The sequence below is a fragment of the Lissotriton vulgaris genome, chromosome 2_1, assembly GCF_964263255.1.
Source record: "Lissotriton vulgaris chromosome 2_1, aLisVul1.2, whole genome shotgun sequence".
NCBI lineage: Eukaryota > Metazoa > Chordata > Amphibia > Caudata > Salamandridae > Lissotriton > Lissotriton vulgaris.
This window is the reverse complement of record NC_141687.1, coordinates 1277940714-1277965714: the sequence shown is the minus strand read 5'-3', so window position 1 is coordinate 1277965714 and position 25001 is coordinate 1277940714. Positions and strand designations below refer to the sequence as shown.

At 46.3% G+C, this 25001-nt stretch overlaps 1 protein-coding gene across 1 annotated transcript in view; it reads right to left on the bottom strand.

The window, feature by feature from the left end:
* Nucleotides 1–22915, bottom strand: part of SCN2B (sodium voltage-gated channel beta subunit 2) — a 226374-nt gene extending 203459 nt beyond the window's left edge. The window contains exon 1 of the mRNA XM_086957007.1: nt 22728–22915. Within this exon, the coding sequence (XP_086813133.1) occupies nt 22728–22782 (55 nt within the window). The 5' untranslated portion in view covers nt 22783–22915. The remainder of the gene's footprint in view (nt 1–22727) is intronic.
* Nucleotides 22916–25001: the final 2086 nt, after the last annotated feature.

Here is a 25001-nt window from a genome sequence, read left to right as displayed (position 1 = left end):
CCTTAATACAGTATAAAACAATAGGTTTTAAAGGCAAGCTTCCTTCTTACTAAGCCAATTGTTTTCTCAGATTTCAACCTCACCCTTGCAGGTGTGATTTAGGAGCAGTCACAAGAACCCCCGATCGCGCAAACTGCCAAGTCTAGACCAGGGCTTGGCATAGTTTGGTCCATGAACTCTAAAATCCACCACAGCGGCAAGCCAATTGCAAAGATATAAGACGCCAGCCTCACCTTGGACTTCTGGTGGGTTCTGCTCCCTGCTGCCGCTGTTGCCGCTGCGACTGGCCGGACCCGCTTCGCGGGTCCCGCTGCGCGGCTGACAGCTTTGCCATCGTCGATTTCCTGCGGAGGCTTGGGCGTTTCTGCTGACCGGCAGGGCTGCGAGCTCCTAGCGGGGGACTCCGAGGACCAGGAGTCCCCGCGCGCCCGTTACCACCTGGGCTGCTCTCCCTGCCGGCTCCACCCCATTATCCACCAGTCTCACAGACATAAAAGCCAAGTAACTTCCCCGCTGCGCGGGAGCGCGCGGGAGGGCGCCGGGAGAAGCCCGGGACAAGGGCGGGACCGTTTTAGGCCGTTCGAGGACGGAGAGGACTGGCCTGGCCCACCCCTCTTGGTTCTTCTCAAGGTTATCGTGCCTGGGCATTGACTCTAGTGAGTACCATAGAGAAACTGTAACTGTCACACATTATGTGTACCCGGGGGAGTCGCAGTAAGACCGCGCTGGGTTTAACCAAGCCAAAAGGCACCTTGGACGATTTCCTCGTAAAAACAAATTTGGCAATAGATGCCGAAATCACAAAAATGCAGAAGAGGGTTTCAATCGAGTTAGATGCTGCACGCAGGCTTTCCCAAACATTTGCTAACTCTAAAAAATCCTCCCTGGGAAATATTGCATCTGCTGCATCTCCCCAACAGGTGGAACGTCCGCCTCCTTTATTGATCCTTGCCGACGTTCATCATTCCCCCCCTCCTTCCTCTCCACCAGCATTAGACTCCTCATTTATTTTCTACCCCATGACCGTCCAACCTAGTGAAAGTGACCCACCTACCGAGCAGGGAAATTCCACCACTTTCCCGGTTATAACTGCCCCCTCCTTCTCTGTACCAAAAAGTACAAACCCAGGTCGCCAAGCATCGAAGAAGAAAAACAATGTAAAATCTGCCTATGCTCGTAAAAAAGCCAAAGTTGCAAGGCAGCAGTTTTTCAACCATAGAAGACCACTACCCAACGCAGGGGATCCTAGAATAAACGATTGGACTACGCCAACGCCCTTTATCATGGCATTCCAGCGTACAGCCTGCGCAGACTCCAAACCATCCAGAACCAGGCGGCTCGGTTGGTATACGGTCTTCCACGCTACCACCACTCCACTCCCCTTCTAAAGGAGCTCCATTGGCTCCCCGTGAAACAACGCTCCCTCTTTAAGATCGGATGCATGGTCTTTCAGGCCCGTCAGGGCACTGCCCCCGCCTTCATCTCCTCACTAGTCAAACCTTATGTCCCCGCAAGAGATCTCCGGTCTTCCTCCAAGTCTCTTCTCCAGATCCCCCGCTTCTCACGCAAAAAGTGCGGCGGGTCTAACTTCTCATTTCTGGCCCCCACTTTCTGGAACTCACTTCCAGACCATCTCCGCTCCGCATCCCACTACCTCTCCTTCCGTAGAGATCTGAAAACCTTCCTCTTCTGCCAGGCTTTCCCCGCCTAAACTTATCTCATTCTTTTCCTGGTCTTTCTCCCTCAGTTACTCAACCCCCAGCGCCAAGAAACCGCAAGGTGTACGCCGCGCTCTACAAATGTTTTAAATTAGAAATTAGAAACACCACCCCCAGCTATCCACCAAATAGGGGGTGATAGTAACCTCACTACGGCTCCTGCGGTAGAGAATCCCATTATCCTCGCAGATAATCCAACACTGGGAGGGCTAAACAAGAAAGAGAGGGACAAGGATAAAGTGGGTGATGATGAAGACTTTCTCCAGACAGTCTGGGTCACTTTAAAACAACTATTGACACCCTTCGAACTCAGACTGTCACGTATTGAGAATCACTTATTCGAGATGGATAAAACGTTAGTATCCCTGGCCACGCTTAGCCTAAAACAGCTGGAAGCAACACATCCCCATATTAATGAGAGTCCACCTCTGGCTAGAAATGCTGGCATCCAACCTGCTCCAGCCTCTAACATTGGCACTAAAGAAGCTACAGCGCCTAAGGAGGTTCCTCCCGCCCCCTTGATTCTTCCTGCACCCTTACCCCCCCCCGTTATCCAAGCCGACTCCGATGCCCAAACCTAGGACACTTGCAAATGTCGCTGCCAACCCCCCAAAAATAGAGGAAAAACCCCCTAAAAAACATCTTCAGCCCAAACCCCCTCCTAAAGCCGACCAGAAGGCGAATAATCCCATCACTCCTCTCTTAGAGCGCACACCAAATTTATACCCAAATCACCAGAACTTTCGCGGAGGCTATATTGATCTTCCCCCTGAGGCTGGGCCCTATGTGGTTATCTTGGCAGGGGTACCACCGCTTGCCCCGGATATTGTCGAAACCCAGTGGTCCTTAAAAAACAAAGTGATCCACTGGTTAAATACCAATAGGCAGATCTCTCACACCAATAGGAGTAGGGTACTAATGGTCAGGAGAGTCCCTTGGGTGGGCCGTACCCACAAATCGATACCAGGAGACTGTATCGTGGTGTCTTTTGCAGACCCTCATACAGCCCATCTCATTGCCACATGGGACCAATACGTGACTGAACAAATCATTGTCACCAAACCCCTAACCTTTTTCTACCCTCCAAAACAGCTAGTAGAGCATCCTGGGGCTTGGACCACAATCCACAACCACAGATGGAAGGGTCAGGTGCAGGGATGGCAACCCATCAATAATTGGTGGGAAGGTGCACACACCATGAATAGGTTTGGATGCTTAGATCAGGTGGATTGACTGGGAACAGTCGATCAAACACCCCGATCAAGTGATCAAAACCACGCAATGATTGCCACTAATAGCAATACATTGCCACCCATTGTTAAGAACTTGACCCATTTGATGGTGGTTCCACCCACCTCTGCCCAGCGCCCGCCCCCTGTGCAAGCCATACAACACCTAGACAGGGCACATGTCCAAGATCAGGTAGAGTTAATAGAGAGTGAGGGCCACATACATCAGGTAGATAGTGAACCGAAACACTCATTATTGTCCTGGAATGTAGCAGGACTGGGCTATAAGATCAAGCATATACCCTGGTTGGAGACGGTCCACAAGCATGGCATACTTTGCCTGCAAGAAACCTGGCTGGTAGAAGAAAGGCACATCCTGGGGTATCGAACGTTCCATACACCTGCTGCTCCCGCCATTCAGGGCCGCAATAAAGGGGGTCTGTGTATATACGTTTCGAATGTGGGGGATATAAAAGTGTATAATTTTCACTCTGACCAATATTTTCAAATCCTTTCTTTTAAATGGGGCACCACACAAAAGGTCATACTGGTGAATTTCTATAACAATATGCCACCAAATGAGATGGAACCCATCTTAAATAAAATGTTAAACCGCATCCATAAAGTGAGGGACCAAAACGCGGGAGACCATACAGTTATTTGGGTGGGAGATTTTAATTGTGCAGTCTGCCCACTTTCTGAGTTAGGTTTGTGCGGCCTTGCAGATCGTGAGGAGGATGGCCCTTTTCACTTCTCACACACCAAACTGGGGTCTCTCCTTAACAGTATTATGTTTGCTTTTGACCTCACCTTCGTTAATCAGGCATGCTCTCCCCCAGTTCCCTTTGCCCCAACATATAATGGTAGAGGTTGTGAATCCACAATTGACTTTGCACTGATATCCCCCACCTCGCCCAACTTTATAACCTCTTGAGAGATAGGGGAAGATCCAATGAGTGACCATTACCCTATTACCTTTGGGGTTAGGCTCCCAGCGGAGAAACTAAAGGAACCTAGCGGCCCACTATACCCATTGGAGGTCACCTTAGCAAAGATAAATGGTTATGTGCTAAAGTGGGAGAAATTGAACCCCACCATCTTCTTCCACAAATTAATATTATCCTGCCTTGAAGACATATTCGTCTGCTTAGAAGAAGATGCGGAACCTAAGGCGATTATGGCAGCTTTCGCCAATATACAGGAGTACATAAAAGGCGTTTTAACTAAGAGCCACAAAAAGAAGGGGAGACGTGCATCCAGGTGGTTTGATTCTAGGTGCACAGCCGCCTTAAAGAACTTGAAGAAAGTTTTAAACACCATCCCGAAAAATAGGGCCCAAATCTCTGAGGCTAGACGAGAGTACAAGAGAGAAATTAACCTCCGGAAAGCAACCATAAAAAAGGAGGCCTGGGAAGCACTGGGAGAAGCTGCCAGGAATAAGGACACCAACCTTTTCTGGAAAGTGATAAGATCAGTATACAACCCAAAACATACTGATAATTGCATAGATGTAGCAATTACAGCAGAGCTCTGGGTTGAACACTACGGGAAACTCTACACCAACAGACAGGGGAACAGCATGAATCAACAAAAGGCACTTTCATCGTCGAAGAATTTCATGCGAGACCATCAGCAAAGCGACCCCCTAGTTTCGCCGTATCCAATTGACTTGGTCTTTACCACCCTAGAAGTCGAAAATGCAATCAGGGAAAGTCCTTCAGGGAAAGCTCCTGGTCCGGATCACACACCAGTGGATGCCTATAAAACAAACTTGGAATTTTGGGCTCCGCTCTTAAGGAACGTTTTGAACATGGGAAACAAATGCGGCTTAATTAAGACCTGGTCAGATGCCATTGTAGTTCCCATTTTTAAAAAGGGAAACAGGGACTTACTAGACGGCCTCATGAAAATTGCAGGAAGGATCGTCCTAAAGAGGATCCAGCACTGGGAGACAGAAAATAAGGTTATTTCGGAACTCCAATATGGATTCCGAAAGGGACTGGGCACCCAGGAGCAATGCCTAAATCTGTCCTTATTAATGTCCAAATATACTGAGGCTAAAAAAGGGGATCTGTTTGTTACATTCGTTGACCTTAGCTCAGCATTTGATTGTGTGGATCATCTGCAGCTCTGGTCAACATTGGAGCTCATTGGGGTGGATCCCACAATAGTGGTTTTTATCAAAGAACTTTATAGAGATGCTGGTGCCAGGGTGAGGTTCGGGACCCAGGGGCAATGTACACAGAAATTCCCCATAAATAGAGGGGTTAGGCAAGGTTGTATACTCGCGCCCCTTCTATTTAGTTTTTATATTAATTCTGTTGTAGAACATCTAACAAATCTCCAGAATGACTATCCAGCTGTCAATGGTAGGCCTGTACCCATCCTATTATACGCCGATGATGCGGCTATTATGTCTAGGACTAGGCTAGGGTTGCAGAGAGCGGTAAGAGAATTCTCGTCCTACATGGGGAAAAGAAATTTGAAAGTGAACATCTCAAAAACTTTCTCCATGCCATGCACCCAAAAGAGTAAAAGGCCACAATGTTCGATATACCTTGACGAGCAAAGAATCGAGACCACAGACACTTTTTGTTATCTGGGTGTTGTCTTTGAGAGAAAAGGAGCCTGGAAACATGCAGTATCGGCTAGGAGGCTTGCCTTTACCCGTGCTATTGGTGCCCTGAGAACTTTTGCAGCGAAAATTGGGGGCAAACCGACTGCTGAGATGATACAGATTTACCAAGCAAAGTGTATAGCGACAGTCACTTATGGAGCAGGCTTATGGGGCTATGAAGACGTGTCCTCACTCCAAATTTGCGAGAATCTTTTTATTCCTTACCTATTGGGGGTGAGCAAATCTACTTCAACTTTTATTACTCACATTGAGACTGGCCTCAAATACCTTAGTGACTTCATAAAGCTGTCACCATGTTTGCTTTGGCACAAAATTTGGACTACTAGGGAATGCCAACTTAACAGAGAACTAATCAGGGATTGCATGAGCTTGGATGCCGCATCCAAAATTAAATGGTTGCGACATGTCCGGTTGATGTTCGCCAAGATTGGTTGTCCCGAATACTATGATGACCCAGAGTCCCTTGAAAATCTGTCTAGGTCGTCTCTCAAAAAACTTTTAATTACCCACCTGGAAGGTGTTAGATGGGATGCAGAGAAACTCAAAAATACTACCTTGAGCTACCAAAGAATTACTCCCACCGAAGGTTTGCAATTGTACCTCAGGACCGAAACTGCACCTTACCCTCGTATGCTTCTCACCAGGCTGCGCCTAGGCACCTTTTTCCGTATGGTCACCCTCCCTAAACAAAATGACTGGACTGCCTCGAACCTAATTTGCCCATGCGATGATCACTCATCACAAAGTAATATTCATATTATGTTCTTTTGCAATCTGTATTCTGCCCCAAGGAAATTGTACCTATTACCTCTTCTAAAACACTGGGGCATAAGAACATGCAAAGACGCTTACTTCAAATTACTTTTGTTAGATGAGGTGTATGTCATCTTTGTCGTTTCACGTTTTTTAATCTCAGTGATGAAATATAGAAATTCCATGATGTAACCCTTACATGTTTTAACTTTTGCATATGTTTTTACATGAGGTCAACTGCTGTAATTTCATCATTGAATCACAATACAGGCCATAACGTAAAATCAAGGGAAACGTGTGGGACATGGGGCACTCAGCCCGTTGAACATAGTATAACGTATACGTTATATCAATAGCTCCTTGATGAAAAGTGTTTATTGTGAAAGCACAACATGGACTATAATTGTGAATTTAATTTAATAATTAGCATATAATTTTATTGTTATAAAATTTATGTTAGAACATTTCTTATAAGGAATGTTACCCACACGTGAATCCCAACATGAATGTTTTGTTTGATTTTGAAAAACATACGTTTAAATGTATAAACTACAAGGCCCATAATTCCTCATTCTTGTAAACCTGAGTGAATAGTATAAATGGTGGAAAGTGAAAAGGGACTCTTGTAGAACACTGCCGTGACCAAGAACGTTAGTTCGAAACGCGTAGGAGTTTTTGCAAAGAGACCTAAAAATAAACTATTGTGTTCAAGAGGAGTGCCGCGTCCTTGCCTTTTGTTTACAAAATTACCTGGGAGACACGTTCCCGGTCTCCAAACGCGTGCACCAACCAATGGAGTTCCCTCTGCTACGGGGACATTTGTGAGGAATATATATATATATATATATATATATATATATATATATATATATATATATATATATATACATGTATTGTTTAGGAAAGAGGCAAAACATTTATAACAGAGCAACACATTACAGATTGTTATAAAAAATAGAGGCTAGGGCCTCAGTTTTAACTACCAGCTTAAATGAGAAGTACCATGCAACGGGAATATGCGGAATTAGAATGTAGAAGTACCTTTTATAAAAAAATAATATCTTTCAGTACTAATGAATTGAGCCCTCAAATACACAAATGGCTCAGACTTAATGCAGACAAAACAAACATGGCCATGGCCTGGACGAAATTTGCATGATTTCCTTTGCAGGAATGATGTGAAATGCCTGGGAAATTATGCATCATTACACAAAATGCTGGCTTTGGCATTTTTATGCTAATTTTGGGGCAAAATGCGCCCTTGCATCCATTTTTGGCACGAGGACGCATATAATACTACAAGATGCGCAGAATCACACTTGTCGAAAACAAATAGCAGCTCGAGGTCGGTTTATTTGTTTCTTCCTCTGCTCCTGCAATTGTGTTTTTACCCAAGGTCTCAATTACACAGGGTGGCAAAGCATTTCAGGTAACAATTGTAATGTAAAGTGCCGGAAGTTACTCAAGGTTATGCCGGTATAAATTACATTTTGCTTGGGCATAATTAAAATATGATTCGTACCTAAACTACATGACCTTGCTTCTTACTGTAAATAGGTACGATGATAATAGGATATGGGAAACCAGGGGCGTGGCTACCATTGATGCAGCAAGTGCTTATCGCCCTGGTGAGGGTCATTGAACCATGACAACTTTTTTAGCAGCAGTCAAATAAGACATTTTCCTTGCGTGCATCAAGGCACATGGCACCGTGCCACGTTACTGTGTGAAAATGTATGATGTCACTGACACAAGTATTCCCATCTCATATAATATGAATTAGGGACTATGGAAAAGGATGATATATGTGACACACATGTTGAAAGTCTGAAATATTAGGAATTTAGATATACTAAAGACCATCACCTAAGATGTATTGAAACAGTAGTCCACTGTTGACCACCACATACATCTCATCACTGGTCTTTCCGAAGAATCGGTTGCCTCCCCTTTGGACTACTTGGTTCCAAGGGCCATTTCGGCTCTGCCTCAGAAAGGAACAACACCCTTCTCCATTCAATAAAGAATATGTCATTTGTTGGTGCCTTCATGTGGTCAATAACTGTCTTACCACTACATTTACTTTATTGTAGATATGTATGCTTTGTTTTTGCAATATAAATGTTTGAAAATATTCTGTTTTCGTTGATTACATTTAAATCTGGAACGATTCGATAGATGCTTTGAGACTTATGACAGATATTAATAAATTCACTTGTTCCAACATTTAAGTTTACAAAAAGAATTTAAATATTTGTGAAACTTTCCCTGCAGTGGGGGCTACTAAGAACATGCTTAACCCAATTCTGAGCAGGGTACACTTTACTCATAGTAAGCATTTCAAGTTACGGATAACCCGTTAGAGGTCACTCTGTCTTGGGGAGGATCCCTACACCAGCCCCCTCCTGGAAGTTGCTGCTGCAGATGCTAGAAGATGCAGTGTTTCTATGGCCACAACCATCACTAATTATTTTGCCCAAAATGCTGATACTGCATCCTTGCAACTAACAGAATGGGAAGCATTCAAGACTGTAGTGAGGGGTACAGCTATCAGCGCAATAGTAGGGGCCCGACAAATGGTTCACTAGGACTTAAAAGAGGTAGAAAGCAAGCTGAATAAATTAGAGCAGGAAACTCTCATTGATCCCACTAAAGCAGCATCTCTGCAAGAAATACGCGTAACACATGCAGATATACTAGAACGGCTATGCATAATAGATTATCAATCCTACACACAACTGCGGCACGCGGAAGCGGACACGTCGAGCACTCTCCTAGCTCGAATTTAACAATGCACCATCCCCCTCCACCCCAATACATAAGGTGTTACCACACCTAGTGGCACAACAGTGAACATGCATATGGACATAAACTTAGCCTTCCGCGAACACTACAAAACACTGTATGAGGCCCCCGAAGGGATAGGTGAGAAAACAATAGAAACCTTTTTGTGTGATCTTAATTGTCCCCAACTGTCCCAGGTGGTTTAAAAAGATTTAGCAGGCCAAATCTCCAAAACTGAGATCAAGGAAGCTATGCAGGAACTCCCACGCAGCAAAACATCTGGGTTTCTCTGACAAATTAGTCCCTAATTTAGAGCCTCTAACCCACCCAGCTCTAGAACCTGGAAGCCTCCAACCCACCACAATGCAAGCCTTAGTTACCTCACTTCCCAAGCTCGGCAGAGATCCTACAGACATCTTAGGATACCGGCTGCTATCGCTATTAAATACTGAATATAAAATCCTAAGTAAGATATTAGCCCGCCGACTACTTCCTTTCCTGTCACAACTTATACACACACATCCCTTAATATCAGGCATCTTTATCACGTCCTGGATGCCACTCCTAAGAACCTTTTAGGAGCCGGTTGCATCTCCTTAGACCTGCGCCAAGCCTTTGATACCCTCAGTTGGAAATACATGTTGATAACACTCAGCAAGTTTGGTTTTCCTCCTGCAAATGTGTGATGGGTTAAATTGCTTTATACGTTACCCACAGCGAGAGCCCGTTCAGGTGTGTATGTATTGCATCCCTACCCAGTGGGCAGAGGCACATGTCAAGGCAGCCCGCTATCACCACTCCTATTTGTGCTAGCGCTTGAACCCCTAGCAATAAAACTTCGGAAAGAGGCAGCAGGAACAGGCATTTGCATTGGTAACACTACGCATACACTATCATTATACTCTGACGACATTATCACTTACATTCACAACTTAAAAGACAATCTCGAGCCCATACCACGCATATTTAAGCAGTTGAAACAAATTTCGGGACTTACCATAAGTGAGGCCAAGTCCTATGCAGCCCTATTTCACCCAAAGATACACCCAGAACCTATCCGATTTGGGATCCTTACTTTTCTGGTTACACCAATCACCTTTAAATATTTAGGCATACAATTATACAGGGCCCCACAAGAATTACCAGATGGTAACCTTCTGAGGACAGTCAATGCACTTCAAACCCAAATAGAATTTTGGATATCACTGCCCATTTCGGTGGCGGGCAGAATAGCCATCTCCAAAATGGTCATGCTCCTGCGATTACTTTATTATTTCACCAACCTTCCAATTGTGATCCCGACTGTTTTTATCAAAATCCTGAACACACTCTTATCGGACTTGAAAATGTGGAAGGGCCTTAAGAGGGTGGGACTGCCAAAGCTGCAGTTGGGAACGGACAGAGGGGGCATGGATACACCAGATCTCCGGCAATCTGCTTTGTGAGCCAGCTGCAATGGCTTGCGTAGTGGCTTACAGGGCCGCAACTTACATGAACTAGGGTATACGCCACAAACCTTGGCCCCCAGGCGCTCGCCATGCCTTACTACTGCCCCAAAGCAAGATCCCGCCTGCAGCCCCCGTGTTATGTAGGATAGGCCTAATTTACTGGAGAAGAGCATTACAATATGCAAACCAGCTGCTCCCATATGCTCCCAATACCCCACTGCTAGGGATTCCCACACCTACAAGATTAGTAACCAAGCAAAGCATATATAAATGGGAAAGGGAAGCAGTGAGTACGGTAGGGATGCTGTTTGTGGATGATATGCTGCTGAATCATGAAAACTTCACTTGAGAACAGGGAGTTCCACGATCCCTTTTCATTTTGCATGCAAGTATATCTAAATATATTAAGAAACATTGGCCACCGGATAACAAGGAGCCTCCTGCACACAAACTAGTTCATACTCTGTAACTAATGGGCAATGGTCGCCATCTGATTAGATGGCTTTATAAAGGCATCCGATCGCATGCAGCAACCCCCCTCATGGCACTTAGAGAAAGGTGGAGTAGAGATATTGGCAGGGAACTATCAGATAAGGAATGGGACTCTCTTCTGGAATACCTCAAGAGGGTGTCCCTTAACTCTAAATGCATATTTATACAGTACATACTGCATAGGGCCTACCTCACACCACACCTGCTAAACTAAAGGATCTATGACATTACAATGCATGCTTTTACCACGCATGCTTTTACATCGCAACTTTTACATCACATGCCTTTACAACGCATAGTGTTGAGGGGTGCTGGATAGTGAATAGTTTAATTTACTATTCCAACTCCAGTCCCCGTCGATAGTAGGGAAGGTGTCTGATAGTAAATTAAATCTATTCCCTATCCTAGAGCTCCCACCAGCGCAATGCGTTGTAATGGTTTGCATTATAAAAGTTGCGATGTAAAGGCACTGCGTGGTATAAGTTGTGTTGTAAAGGATGTTTCCCAAACTAAATGTACCCAGCTGCACAGAAACACTGACCAAGATGTCACACATACGATGCCGACCTTATACACATGACATGGGCATGCCCACGCCTGTCTGGCTTCTGGGCCAATTTCACAAGTGTAATAGGAACTGCGACAGGGATTGCTAACTGGGACACATATTGGGATTACAGCATCGCCCTAAGACACAGAAGGTAGAGCTCAGATTTGCAGACTTGGCCTTACTCATCACAATGCAATTCATCACTATGATATGGAAATAAGCCTTTGCCCCTACAGCACAAAGTTGGCACGAAGAGGTGATCAGATGGGTAATGGCAGATAGTGCAGTTATAAGTAGGGAAGAATACAGAGGCTTACAGAAAACGCCTATTTCCATGGAATGGGACCTGATGTTGGAAACATTTAAAGCCACAGAATTCCTAACATTATAACACAAAGTAGGGTGCTAGTGCACCCCGTAATGTGTACTGTAGGTAGTGACTTTATGCTTAGTAAACACCGCCAGTCATAGGAAAGTGCACAAGTTCCAAATAACTTAGCATGAATATAGCATCTTGATAGAGCTGGATCTTGTACTCTCCTGGGCGTAGATAGGGGTGAGCCAGGAAGGAGGGAGGGTGGGAGGGAAAGGGTGGTTTAGCGGAGTATGATATTTTTTAATATGTATGAATATGTCATAATACATCGAGTGTGTACTAGTATATGCAATTCCACACCCGCTCATGGACTTTACTACTTTTGTAAACATACCCACGGAGAAGCATAACTGTTTTGTACCCCACGGGGTTCACTGTATGCCTCAAGCAATGGTGGATATAAGAAGTATTGTGCATCGATAAAACCAATAAAGTATGGTTTAAAAAAAGCATTTCCAGGTGCTCCTATAACAGATATACCTAGCTCTCAAAGTCCATATCTGAGCAAGGCCCTGGAGACGTATTATAGAGGTGTTTCAGAATTGATGATGTGCAAGCCGAAGGCCATATGCATCCCCAGACTTTGCGGGTCCTTCTGGAACCAGAGTCCTTTAAACATGCACACAAAAAGTCCCAATGAATGATTTGCCTTTGCTCAGTCTGTGTTGTACAACAGGTTTAAACAGTGTAGGTTTTAAAGGACTGATTGGCATATTTACAAGGCCCCTGCGCCACCAGATGGTCACGTTTTTTGATGCTCCGGTAGCGCACAATGGTGAGCCATATTTACAAGGCCACACAAAGCCTCCCTGCATGGCTTTTCATGGCCTTGTAAATATAGTCTCCTTTCAGGCATTACTCTGCGTGAAAAGGGCGTTCCAAGGGTTTTGCTGTGGGTGTTCCCACGCAACTTCCATGGATTCTGATGCATTTCCAGATTTACAAGGTTCGTAAACCTGGGAATGCATCTCATTCTAAAGCCTCCCCAGTGGCTCAACAAGGAGAAATATATTTATTTCTCCTTGGTTTTTGCTCTTTCTGGAGCTGCTGCATTCTGCAACACACATAGTAGAAGGAAAACTACTCCATTGATTGTTTTTTTTTGCAGGAAGGAGTCCCTTCCTGCAAAAAAACAATCATCCCTGCAACGCAGGCACCCTTGCACTATAGTGCAGGGGTGCCTGCATTGGCGCTAGGCAGCCAATTGTGTAACAGCACAGAGGAAACCACAGGGATGTATCGTAATACTATAAATAAGATGCATCCCTTCACTTTCCTAATGATGCAGTTTGGCGTAGCAAGATGGCTTATAGCGCCACACTGCGTCACTTTCTAGTAAATATGGCCCACAATTTCTAGAGTGTATAATTTTTTTAATGAGAGGTTTATTCAGCCTAGAACAAAACAACTGGTTGTTGCCATTAAAGTGAGCAATAATAGGGAATACATTGAATCACCTTGTGCACATCGGATACATGCATATAGTCCTCCTAGGCAATAATTTGCTTAAACTGCAGGACAATATACACAATATATTGTGTTCCCTTCAAAGATTATCTTAGGTTTAGGCTATAGTTGCTGGGCTGGGTGCCTTAAATGAAAGATGCAGTCATTTCAGTCCTGGGTTGCTTGTATTTTGGTCCAGGGAGGACCTGGCCTGGCAGTTTGGGCTGTGCTGTTCCCATTGGGCACAGGGTCAAGACTGATTTGCATATGGCTGGTTCCAAACTGAGGTAGGATGGCGTACAAAAGAACGATGGGTTGTAATGCTACCCCGAGCAAGTGCCAGTGGTTTGACAAATTGCACGATGCCTCCCATCACCTTTTGTGTATTTAATGAAGGCATTTGTGCTCTGTGCCCTATATCCACATTTGCAAGCCTGCTGGGACTTTTTTTCGTAAAGGTATCAAAAATATACACAAAATTGAGCACTTGGCCTTATTTTTTAGGCTTAAAATACAGAAATGTTGAGTGTCAAGCAAGGTGTATGAAGCTGTTAATAGCGTGAGACTTGTGTAGGCGTGCTCCTTCAGTGGTGAAAGAGGGAGACAGGACTCTTCGCCCAGTCTGAAAACTGTTGGTTGTCTAGGCACGTTGGGTCCAGCCTTCAATGCATCCGAAGGCTTTAAGAGCTTGTTACTGCGTGAGCTGCTGGCTGGAGGGTTAGTAGGATGTCACCTCACTCCAGGTCAATACGGACTCTGTCTCCAGTCCTGAACTGTTCACGTACAAATCACTGATTTATTGAGTGGATGTGGCCAACTATCGCATTTCAGGCCTCATTTACCAGGCCCTTAGTGACACTTGTGCGCTGCCAGAGCATCACTTTTTTGATGCTCCAGTGGCACAATGTGCCGCAGCATATTTACAAGGCCATGCAAAGCCACCTTATGTGGCTTTGCACGGCCTTGTAAGTATAAGTATGTGCCACTTTTACGTAGAACACTGTGTGAAAGGGGCGTTCCATGGGGGTTGCTGTGGGTGTTCTTACGCAACACCCATGGAATCTGAAACATTCCCAGATTTACGAGGAATCATATTCCTGGTAATGCGTCAGATTCTACTGCCAAGGCACAACGAGGAGAAATATTCCTATATCTCCCCATTTGTTCCTCTTTGTATGTGCGCTGCAGTCTGCAGTGCACGTAGAAAGAGGCAAACACCTCTTGGGGTTGTCTACAATGCAGACACCTTTGCACCATGGTGCAAGGGTGCCTGTGTTGGCACATGGCAGACCATTGTGCGCCAACGCAGGGAAAAGGGCAGGAATGTGCTATATCTCATAGATACATCGCATTCCTGCCCTTTTCTTTTGACGCAGGGCAGTGCAGCAGGATTCCTTGCGGCACTGGCCTGCGCCAAAACCTCATAAATGAGGCCCTTCTTTTTTAGATTACCCACTTGAGTCAGAGGCCCTAAAACTAGAACAGGCAAGGGTGAAATATCATTTTTATAGAAGTAACTTGCAGTACAGCAACACTATGGTTTTAAACTAAGAATGTATGATGTTAATAATTCAATCAGCGTCTATGGACGTTAACCAGAGGCGCTTGTGAACAGATGAATGCATTAATGATTTTATGTAAATTCACTCTCATGTGATATCACGTGTAAATGAAAATAAGCTAATTTTTTGCATATGGTTTTTAAACATCTTTTGTTACTAGTTTCCGTGATAATGTTTGGTTTAAGTGATTAGTCAGACAATGGCTTACTAAATGCGTAGAACACATAAGATAAAAAAATTATAGTATATCGCCTCCATTTTGGACAGTCTTGCAGTAGGAGAGCAGTACTCCTCTTCGCCACTCCAAGGCTCACTGGGCAGTGGTGCAGTAGTGGTGGGAGAACTACTGAACCGGTGCTTAATTTGTACACATAAAATAAAAAATTGCCAGTGCCTACTCAGGAGGCCACTGCAGCTTCCAACAACAATTGCCCCTTACAGTGCTGCCAGTTTCACTACCAACACAACTACTAACCATCACACTACTACAAGAGTGACAATTTAGACTATTCCAGGCCCCCAAGCTATGAGAATGGCTTGGGCAGCAGGTGTTAGTCCATTTAAATGTGTATTTAATTAATAAACAAATGCTGTGAGTTCATCTTTAATTTAGACAAACATCGCCACCATGTGGCAGACTGTCATAAGTATCGGTGTTGGCAAATAAGTGCTGGTGTCAAACACCGGAAACCACTGGCTCAACTTAAGCACTGCTGAAGGCTATAGTCCGATGCCAGGCTCTAGCTCAGCTTGAAGTCCTCTTGGAATCTCGAGTCAGCCAAGCCTTCGTGTTGCGGCTGCGCCCAGTTTCTTACCCCAGTCTCCAACACCTTTGCCACGCCCCCACCCCCTCAAATCCAGCATCAAAGAAGGTGTTACACAATGCTGCATCCTGCTCGTTTTGCAAATCGTTCTATGCTTTGCGCACTTCCACAGCAGTCTGCAGATTCTTAATGGTCAACCCTCTGAGATACTGGCATCACCACAGTGGCAATGAATCGTGCAAGAAACGATCTGCATGGAGTGGGCTCTGTTTGAAAGCCTGCCTACATCTGAGCTCTGTGCTTCACCTGAGTCACGTGACCTCGGTGGGCTCCCCCAGACCTTTGTTAATAGTGTGATTGGCTCCCGGGTAGGTGTTGAGCCTTCCATGAAATCTCATGAAATCAATCTCTATATCAGTGGTTCCCAAACTTTTTTGACCTGTGGCTCACCTGACCTAATCAGCAGTTGGCCGTGGCTCCCCACCATTATTTTACCGGTGGTTGGGTGGGTGGTGTGTACCTCCTGTTATCTCCCTTAAAGTATTTGGGACGCAATGAAGGTATTATATTGGTTGGAATGCTTGAATTATTAATCTCATCCACTGGCTGCATCCCAATCCATCGTTTTTTTCCCCCAACAGAGTACCTGGTCCCAAACCCTTATTTATGCCAGCTGCTGCTTTCAGTACCTTTTGGTACTGAGACCCGCTCTGAGAAAATGGAACATTGAGTTTGGTCTGTCGTAATCAGTATCCCCAGCCTTATTTTTAACTAAAAAGGTCTGTCCTTCCATCTGTGTGTCCATCTATATCCAAACATATTCAACCATTTGCACACCTATCCACCATATATCCTTCCGCCCATCATTTCACTCATCCATCCCTCCATCCACCCTTTCACTCATCCATCCATTATTCATCTACCCACCCTTTCACCCCATCCATCTGTACAATCATCCATGCATCCACTCTTCCACCCAGCCATCCATTCACTTACTCATCCATGCACCCATTCACTTACTCATCCATTCACCCAGTCATTTATCCTTCCACCCATTCACCCTTTCAGTCATTCATCCTCCCTTTCTCTCTCCATCCCCCTTTCACTTATCCATCCATCTACCCACCCATTTACTCATCCATTCATTAATCCATCCATTGATCCTATTACTCATCCATTCTTTCACTCATCCAACCATCCGTTCACTCACCCAGCCATCCGTTCTCTCATCCATCCACCCTTTCACTTCACTCATCTATCCATCCTTTTGTCCATCTACCCCCTTTCACTAACTCATCAATCCTTACATCCACCCTTTCACTCATCCATCCATTCACCATTTCACTTATCAATTCATCCATCCACCCATTCACTTGCCCATCATCTACCCTTTCATTCATCCACCCATCCATCCTTTCACACACCCATCCACCAATTCACTCGCCCATCAGCTGCCCTTTCACTCATCCATCCATCCTTTCACACACCCATCCACACTTTTACCCATCCATCTACCCTTCCACCCATAGATCTACCCTTCCACCCATACATCCATCTATTTACATTTTCTCTCATCCATACTTCCATTCATTCACTCATCCGTCCATTCTTTCTTTCATTATCTATCCATTCCCCCTTTCATTCATGCATTCATCCTTTCAGTAATCCATCCAGCCATTCAGACATTCCTTCACTTATTTACTCACCCACCTTTTCACATTATGAGCTGAGCCTTTGTTTGCAGAGTTGCAGGCAGAAGAGTCCCATTAAGAATGAACCACAGCAAGGGGTGGGGTGCGGTGGTGGAGAGTTCACTATGCCCCTGCACATAGGCAGACTGAAAACGTAGAAGTCATGCATGATGCACAGTGCCAGGATGTGAGGTTACTGTAACATGGTGTTGTTTCCAGGGCTTTAAGCGGTGTAAAAAAACTAGGGGGGTCTCTTCAAAGGGGGTGTTTGACGTAATTAAGAGCGCAGCTTAAAACACCTAGGCTAAAAATATGCGCTTAGCATAGTGTTCTGCCTCACTGGTATTATGTTGTCTCTGTCATTGCATCCAGATATATAATACAGCAAGTATCATTACACCCAACAAGCCAGGACTATTGGCTTTGTCAATGGTTGCTAGTTCCTTAAAAAAAAAAAGGAGCAACCATGGCTTTGATGAATACAATATTGAAAATACTTCAGTTCTAAAATGACAGGACAATGTTCTTTTAAACTTATTTTACAGGCTTCTTTGAATAAAGTGTTTTCTAACGTTGCAGCATGGGCCGTTTTACTTTTTATCGTACAGAATGCCCTTCTGTACACTGAGGCAGGAGGAGGACGCCACATGGTGTCACACCCCCAGACTGCCCCATTGTCATTCAGTAAGTGGCAATCAGCGGCATACTGAATGACAATGGGCGGGAGGGCTGCTCTCGTGCTCCTGGAGGAGTGCGAGGCGCCTCCAGCAGCAGGGGTGAGGCCTCTCACAGGGGAGCAGCGCTGCTCCCCTGTGATGGCCAAAATTACAAATAGTGTGCGCGGCGCCCCTGGCACCTCATTACGGCGCACCGGGGCGCCGCGGCGCACAGTTTGGGAACCACAGCTCTATATGAAGTCAGGGGAAGCTGGTGACATTGATGTTAAAATGAGCAACTTGAGAACTTTGAGAGGGTATGGGGCAAGTGTCTGAACATGGTGGGCTGAAATTCACGCTGACTTCCCACTTGCTTTGTGGTTTTATTTTATGTCCGAGAGGGCCAGTGGAAGGACCTTGTATTTTGATCGGTCTACCTTATTATTTGTCGATGATGAACACTGATGTATCGTGCACTTTTTTGCTGTCTTCCTATATTTTTGTTTTTATAAATGCTAATAAAATTGATTATCAAAAAATGAGCAACTATGTAATTTTTTTTTTTTAATCTTCTGTTTCAATTTAACATGTTTCATCTGTTTCACCTGCATTTATTGACCACGGTTTACACAGGGATATCCTCAAACAAATAAAGACAAAACATTAACCTTTGATATGAAACCGCAGAGGGCAAGAGATACCCATCCAGCAGCTGAATTGCACAATATAAACTACCTTAGTTCAATCCTGTCTTCTCTGATTGACCAAATTGTGTGATCCTATGCAATTACATTATTTCAATGTGTCCTCTTTTCCTTTATCATCACACTGGAGTGCACCTTGAAATACATTTCTGCAGTACGTGCATTGTACAAAAGCCTCTCTGGTATAAGTTTTATTTTTCGAAATTATTGCCTCATTTACAATAAAAAGGTAGGCCACTTATAGGGTGCACTCTTAGTTCACTAGTGACGTCGTCGTCGTGCCATTTGGGGTGTGCATGAATGTTTCTAAGTATATATGTATTAACTACCACCTCTAAATTTCACTCAAAGTTACCATACAATCTCATGCACTAAAGTGCAACGCTTCCCACGTTAAATAAATGTTCTGTTTTTAATTGTGAAGAGTCTTTACTAACTTTTCCCATGAGCTTTGTTGCACGATTTGAAGGCCATGTATGTTGATGTGTCACTGGCATTATGGATCTTAGAGCCAAGCCAGACACTAGGCCAGCTCTGCTCTCGCTGTTAAACTGCTGGCTCTATGATTGGTTCTATGGTAGATTGACACAGTCCAGAACCAGTGGCGTAGAGTGGCATAGGCTCCCGCAGTGCAGGGGAGGAGAGGGCTCCAGGGGCCTCCGCAGCACAGTACCCTGACCCGGGAGCTCCTGATTAAGCTCGGTGAGCTGCCCCTCCGTGTACCTTGCAGGGGGTGGGGTTCAATGTTCGCTACGCCCCCGACAGAAACTGTCACTTAATATAGCAGCTGTATGTGGAAAACTTCGCAATGCAGGGAGCAGAGGTGCGATAGCGCAGCGCCTCCTTCAGGACAGTGGTGCATAGTACAAGGCTCCAGGGAAGGGGGCACGTTCTGTGGGGCAGTCTCCACGTCTGCCCAACAGACGCAAAAGCTGCTGTTCACGTGCTGCCACTGGTCCCAGTCCCAGAGCGGCAATGAAATAGTGCAGCCCCGGTCCTCTCACTCAGGGCGCTGGCACACTGGTGCAACTCGCCCTACCACGCCCGTCAAGGGCATCGGTGCACCTCCTGCGCGTGCTTCCGAGGCTCCGCATCTCCCCAACACAGGGCGACGGTCCAACAGAGCAGCGTCCGCTCTCCTTTCACAGTCAAACAAGAGAGTGCGGTAGAGGCGCTCCTTCACGCAGAGTGCAGTGGTGAGAATGTGCCCCCTCCGCACAAAGTGCCGTGGTGCTTTAATTCATCACCAACAAACAGCTATGAGGCAACGGTGCAACTCCCCCTTCCTGGACCATTAGGACAGCGGTGTAGCAATGCAGCTCCCTCTTCCTGGACCATTAGGACAGTGGTGTAGCAATGCAGCTCCCTCTTCCTGGACCATTAGGACAGTAGTGCAGCAATGCAGCTCCCCTTCCTGGAACATTAGAGCAGTGGTGTAGCAATGCAGCTCCCTCTTCCTGGAACATTAGGACAGTGGTGCAGCAATGCAGCTCCTCTTCCTGGAACATTAGGACAGTGGTGCAGCAATGCAGCTCCCTCTTCCTGGACCATTAGGACAGTGGTGCAGCAATGCAGCTCCCCTTCCTGGACCATTAGGACAGTGGTGCAGCACTGCAGCTCCCCTTTCCTGGACCATTAGGACAGTGGTGCCGCAATGCAGCTCCCTCTTCCTGGAACATTAGGACAGTGGTGCCGCAATGCAGCTCCCTCTTCCTGGAACATTAGGACAGTGGTGCAGCAATGCAGCTCCCTCTTCCTGGACCATTAGGACAGTGGTGCAGCAATGCAGTTCCCCTTCCTAGAACATTAGGACAGCGGTGTAGCAATGCAGCTCCCTCTTCCTGGACCATTAGGACAGCGGTGTAACAATGCTGCTCCCTCTTCCTGGACCATTAGGACAGCGGTGCAACAATGCAGCTCCCTCTTCCTGGACCATTAGGACAGCGGTGCAACAATGCAACTCCCCCTTCCTGGACCATTAGGACAGCGGTGCAACAATGCAACTCCCCCTTCCTGGACCATTAGGACAGCGGTGCAACAATGCAACTCCCCCTTCCTGGACCATTAGGACAGCGGTGCAACAATGCAACTCCCTCTTCCTGGACCATTAGGACAGCGGTGCAACAATGCAGCTCCCTCTTCCTGGGCCATTAGGACAGCGGTGCAACAATGCAGCTCACCCTTCACAGACCATTAGGACAGTGGTGCAGCAATGCGGCTCCCCTTCCTGGAACATTAGGACAGTGGTGCAGCAATGCAGCTTCCCCTTTCTAGACCATTAGGACAGTGGTGTAGCAATGCAGCTCCCTCTTCCTGGACCATTAGGACAGCGGTGCAACAATGCAGCTCCCCCTTCCTGGACCATTAGGACAGCGGTGCAACAATGCAGCTCACGCTTCACGGACCGTTAGGACAGTGGTGCAGCAATGCAGCTCCCCGTCCTGGACCATTAGGACAGTGGAGCAGCAATGCAGCTCCTCTTCCTGGAACATTAGGACAGTGGTGCGGCAATGTAGCTCCCCCTTCCTGGACCATTAGGACAGCGGTGTAGCAATGCAGCTCCCTCTTCCTGGACCATTAGGACAGCGGTGCAACAATGCAGCTCACCCTTCACGAACCATTAGGACAGTGGTGCAGCAATGCAGCTCCCCTTCCTGGAACATTAGGACAGTGGTGTAGCAATGCAGCTTCCCCTTTCTAGACCATTAGGACAGTGGTGCAGCAATGCAACTCCCCTTCCTGGACCATTAGGACAGTGGTGCAGCAATGCAGCTCCCCTTCCTGGAACATTTGGACAGTGGTGCAACAATACAGGTTCCTCTTCCTGGGCCATTAGGACAGTGGTGCAGCAATGCAGCTTCCCCTTTCTAGATCATTAGGTCAGTAGTGTAGCAATGCCACTCCCCCTTGCTGTACCATTAGGACAGTGGCGCCCCTGCAGCTCCTTTACACAAGGCAGGGGACACGATAGTGCAGCTCTCACACAGGACCATGGCACAGCTAAGCTACACAGGACAGACGAGCAAACGTACTGCTCTTCCCGTCTGGACAGTGCGGCAGGGCTACAGTTCTAACCTCTCACAGCAATGTCGTACTGAAATTCTGTCACGCACGTCAGTAGTGCAATACGCATGTCCCCGTGCCCCGGAATCACAACCAGGGCAGTGGTGCATTGCTGGCGCTCTACCCCGAGAGCAGTGACAGACTATTGCCCCAGACTCCCAAATTCCTTCCCCCAGCAGTCCAGAAACAGGGACAGACAGGGCAGAGTAGTGCATCTGAACATCACCAGTGCCACGCCGAACCAAGGGACAGTGGTGCAGGCGGCTCAAACATAAAGGCCATTGTGCACAGAAGGACTCCACACACAGGGACCCCCAACGCCCAGGGGCAGTGGTGCGGTACTAACCATGTGACGCATATAACAGTGGCAAGTTATGAAACGCGGCGCTGCGGAGGACCCGGGTTCAAAACTCAGCCTTCGATCCCTGGCTGGCAAGCCATTAAATGTGGTATGTGTGACACCTGTCATTTATAGCGCTTAGAAACGGTATCTAAAAATTACCCTTGCAACTGTGCAGTCTCGGTCTGTCAGGGCAGTCGTCAAAATTCGCAATAATATTTCGATAGGCCAGAAATGTAAAAAGAAACTGCATTTTCTCTCTCCGGCATTCCTCGTGAAAGTGTGATGCTTTCTGTGTGTTTTGCACAGTCACTGCCCCCCCCCCCCCTGCGCTGCCGCATTAAACCCGCGTACGCAGCAGCCCCGACATGCCCCTGCCCCCACCCCTCTCCCGTTGCACCCATCCCCACTGCAGGGTGACGGGGAATGTCCCTCTTCGGGTGGGCTGCGGAGAAAGCCCCCACCCCTCTGCATGCAGTGCGTTGATCCGAGCCTTACCACCACCCTACTTACCACTGCAGAGAATGGCGGCCAGCAGCAGGAGCCCGGGGGCTGCCCCGCTCCCCATGGATGCGCTATGCGGTGCTCCGGGGTGATGTGCTATTTTGATGCGCTAAGAGCCGCTCGGTGTGTTTCCCGGACGCTGCTTTATTCCCAACCCTGGATAACGCCTAAAACATGGCGGGGCCCGGGAGCTGCCAGCACTCGGGGTGGGGGTGGGTGGGCTGGGGGTGGTGTTTTCTTTGGTTGATAGAATTCAGGGCGCGCTGCGCGGGAGGGCCGGGAATGCGCATTCTACGCAGGGAGCCGAGCGGGATTGGCACCAGGGCGAGGGGGACACTGATATTACATACACAGTCACATATTATCCGGGCGATAACGACTGTAGTCGCGATGACGCTCGTGTCCTGATTTATATCGATGTGTAAAAAGCCTTCTGCAGACGAGGAGCAGGAGCCACCGAGGGAGAAGGATGGGAAGTGGGTAGACGGGAAAAGAGTGAAAGCGGAGATGCCCCTCCCCCTTTACCACAAAATATCATGTCGTCTCTGTAGGGGCGGTGGGGACAGGAGACAGGAGAGAGAACAGATGGCACCTCACTTCCGAGCTCTCCCTGCTATAAAGATGCTGAGGGTCACAACCTCATCAAAACAAGCATTTGCAATGCAATAGGTCTCGCATTAGGAAAGTTTGAGCTATTGGTATTGTAAATGTCACTTTTTAGGTCTCGCCTAGACGAAAGCAAAAGCGAAGCTTTTGCTGTCTAGGGCGAGACAACTTATGTAATCACTTTTGGGGGAATGTGGACAGCAGACTGTCACGAGCTTCTCCTGCCGGAGATTTGACCTCGTGAGCGCGCCTTGTCTGCTTCGAACGTGTGTGTGGCTTGAATTAGTTACAGTTTCTTTTTTTTTTAACGTGGGCCGGGCGCTTGCTTCATAGTCAGTTTCGCTTTCAAGGGGCAGGCGTCAACGCGTCTGGTAGTTGTTGATGTGGAGTGCCGGGCGCTTGCTTCATAGTCAGTTTCGCTTTAAGGGGCTGGTGTCAACGCGTCTGGGATTTGGGGATTGATGTACGGCGTGCAGTGGCGGGCGCGCATTACATACTCATTTATTTGTGGGAGTGGGGAGGGAGTCGAAAGGGGCTGGCGTCAACGCGTCTGGGAGTTAGTAAGGAATCTTGAATTAAACGGGGTTTTAAAGTGCTGCTAAATAGTGTAGTGCTTTGATATTTAAGAAGACTTGACAGAAACGGCCCGTTAAAGTGCTGCTAAATAGTGTAATGCTGTGACATTTGCTTACGGAGTAACCTTGAATAAAACAGTCTGTTAAAGTGCTGCTAAATAGTGTCATGCAGTGATACTTTGAGGCATGTTGTACCTATTATTTTTTTTCTTAAAAGGGCTTGCGTCCTGGAGCGTGCTGTAGTGGTCATTTTGAATGTAGCCTAATATGAAATTGGCTGGCGGCAATGCGTGTATCAGTTAAAAACTTGATAAAAAGAAATCTGTTTGTAAATTAATAAAGAAGAACGTGCGGCGTGTCTCATTCAGTTAATTTCGTGCAAATCGTAATAAAAGTAGGCAAGTGTAGTCTTTTAATGTACGTGCACATTTCAATTACATGTTGCTTGATTATGTGCACATTTAAATTTCTGCGGCGTAGTGCGTTCGACATTTATTTAATTCCTAAAAATGGAACTTTAAAATGTTGTATTTCAGTGATGGCACGTTGCAATATGCAAATATACGGGCAAAGCTGTTTACTAGTATTACTTCTCGTGCCTCTCGTTAACTATTGTCCAAATGCACATATACGGGCAAGGGTGCTTAATACATGTACAAGTTAGTTTCAAAGTTGATGAAAGCAAATAATTTTCGAATGCATTAAAAAACAACATGCGGCGTGTCTCATTTATTAATCACACAATATACAAATACACATGACAACGGCAGTCTACGTTTTACTTTTTGCTTAAAAATGTTGGAGTTGTTGGGCATGCTACCTTTTACATTTAGCTAATTCGAATAAACGAAGTGTATACATATAGTAAAAAAACATACGGCCACGGCTGCCTACTCCATACCTTACCTAACGTTTGTTTAAAATGGTTGCCGGTGTGGGGATTCGAAGAAATAAAAGTTGTAAAATGTGAATGTTAGTAATGGCGCATTTTAATATGCGAACTGCAAACATACAGGCAAGGTTGCCATCTACTTTTACTTTTGTGCCTCCTGTAAATAATGTACATTTAGTAATAGCCCTTATCACTGCACACAGTTCAGTA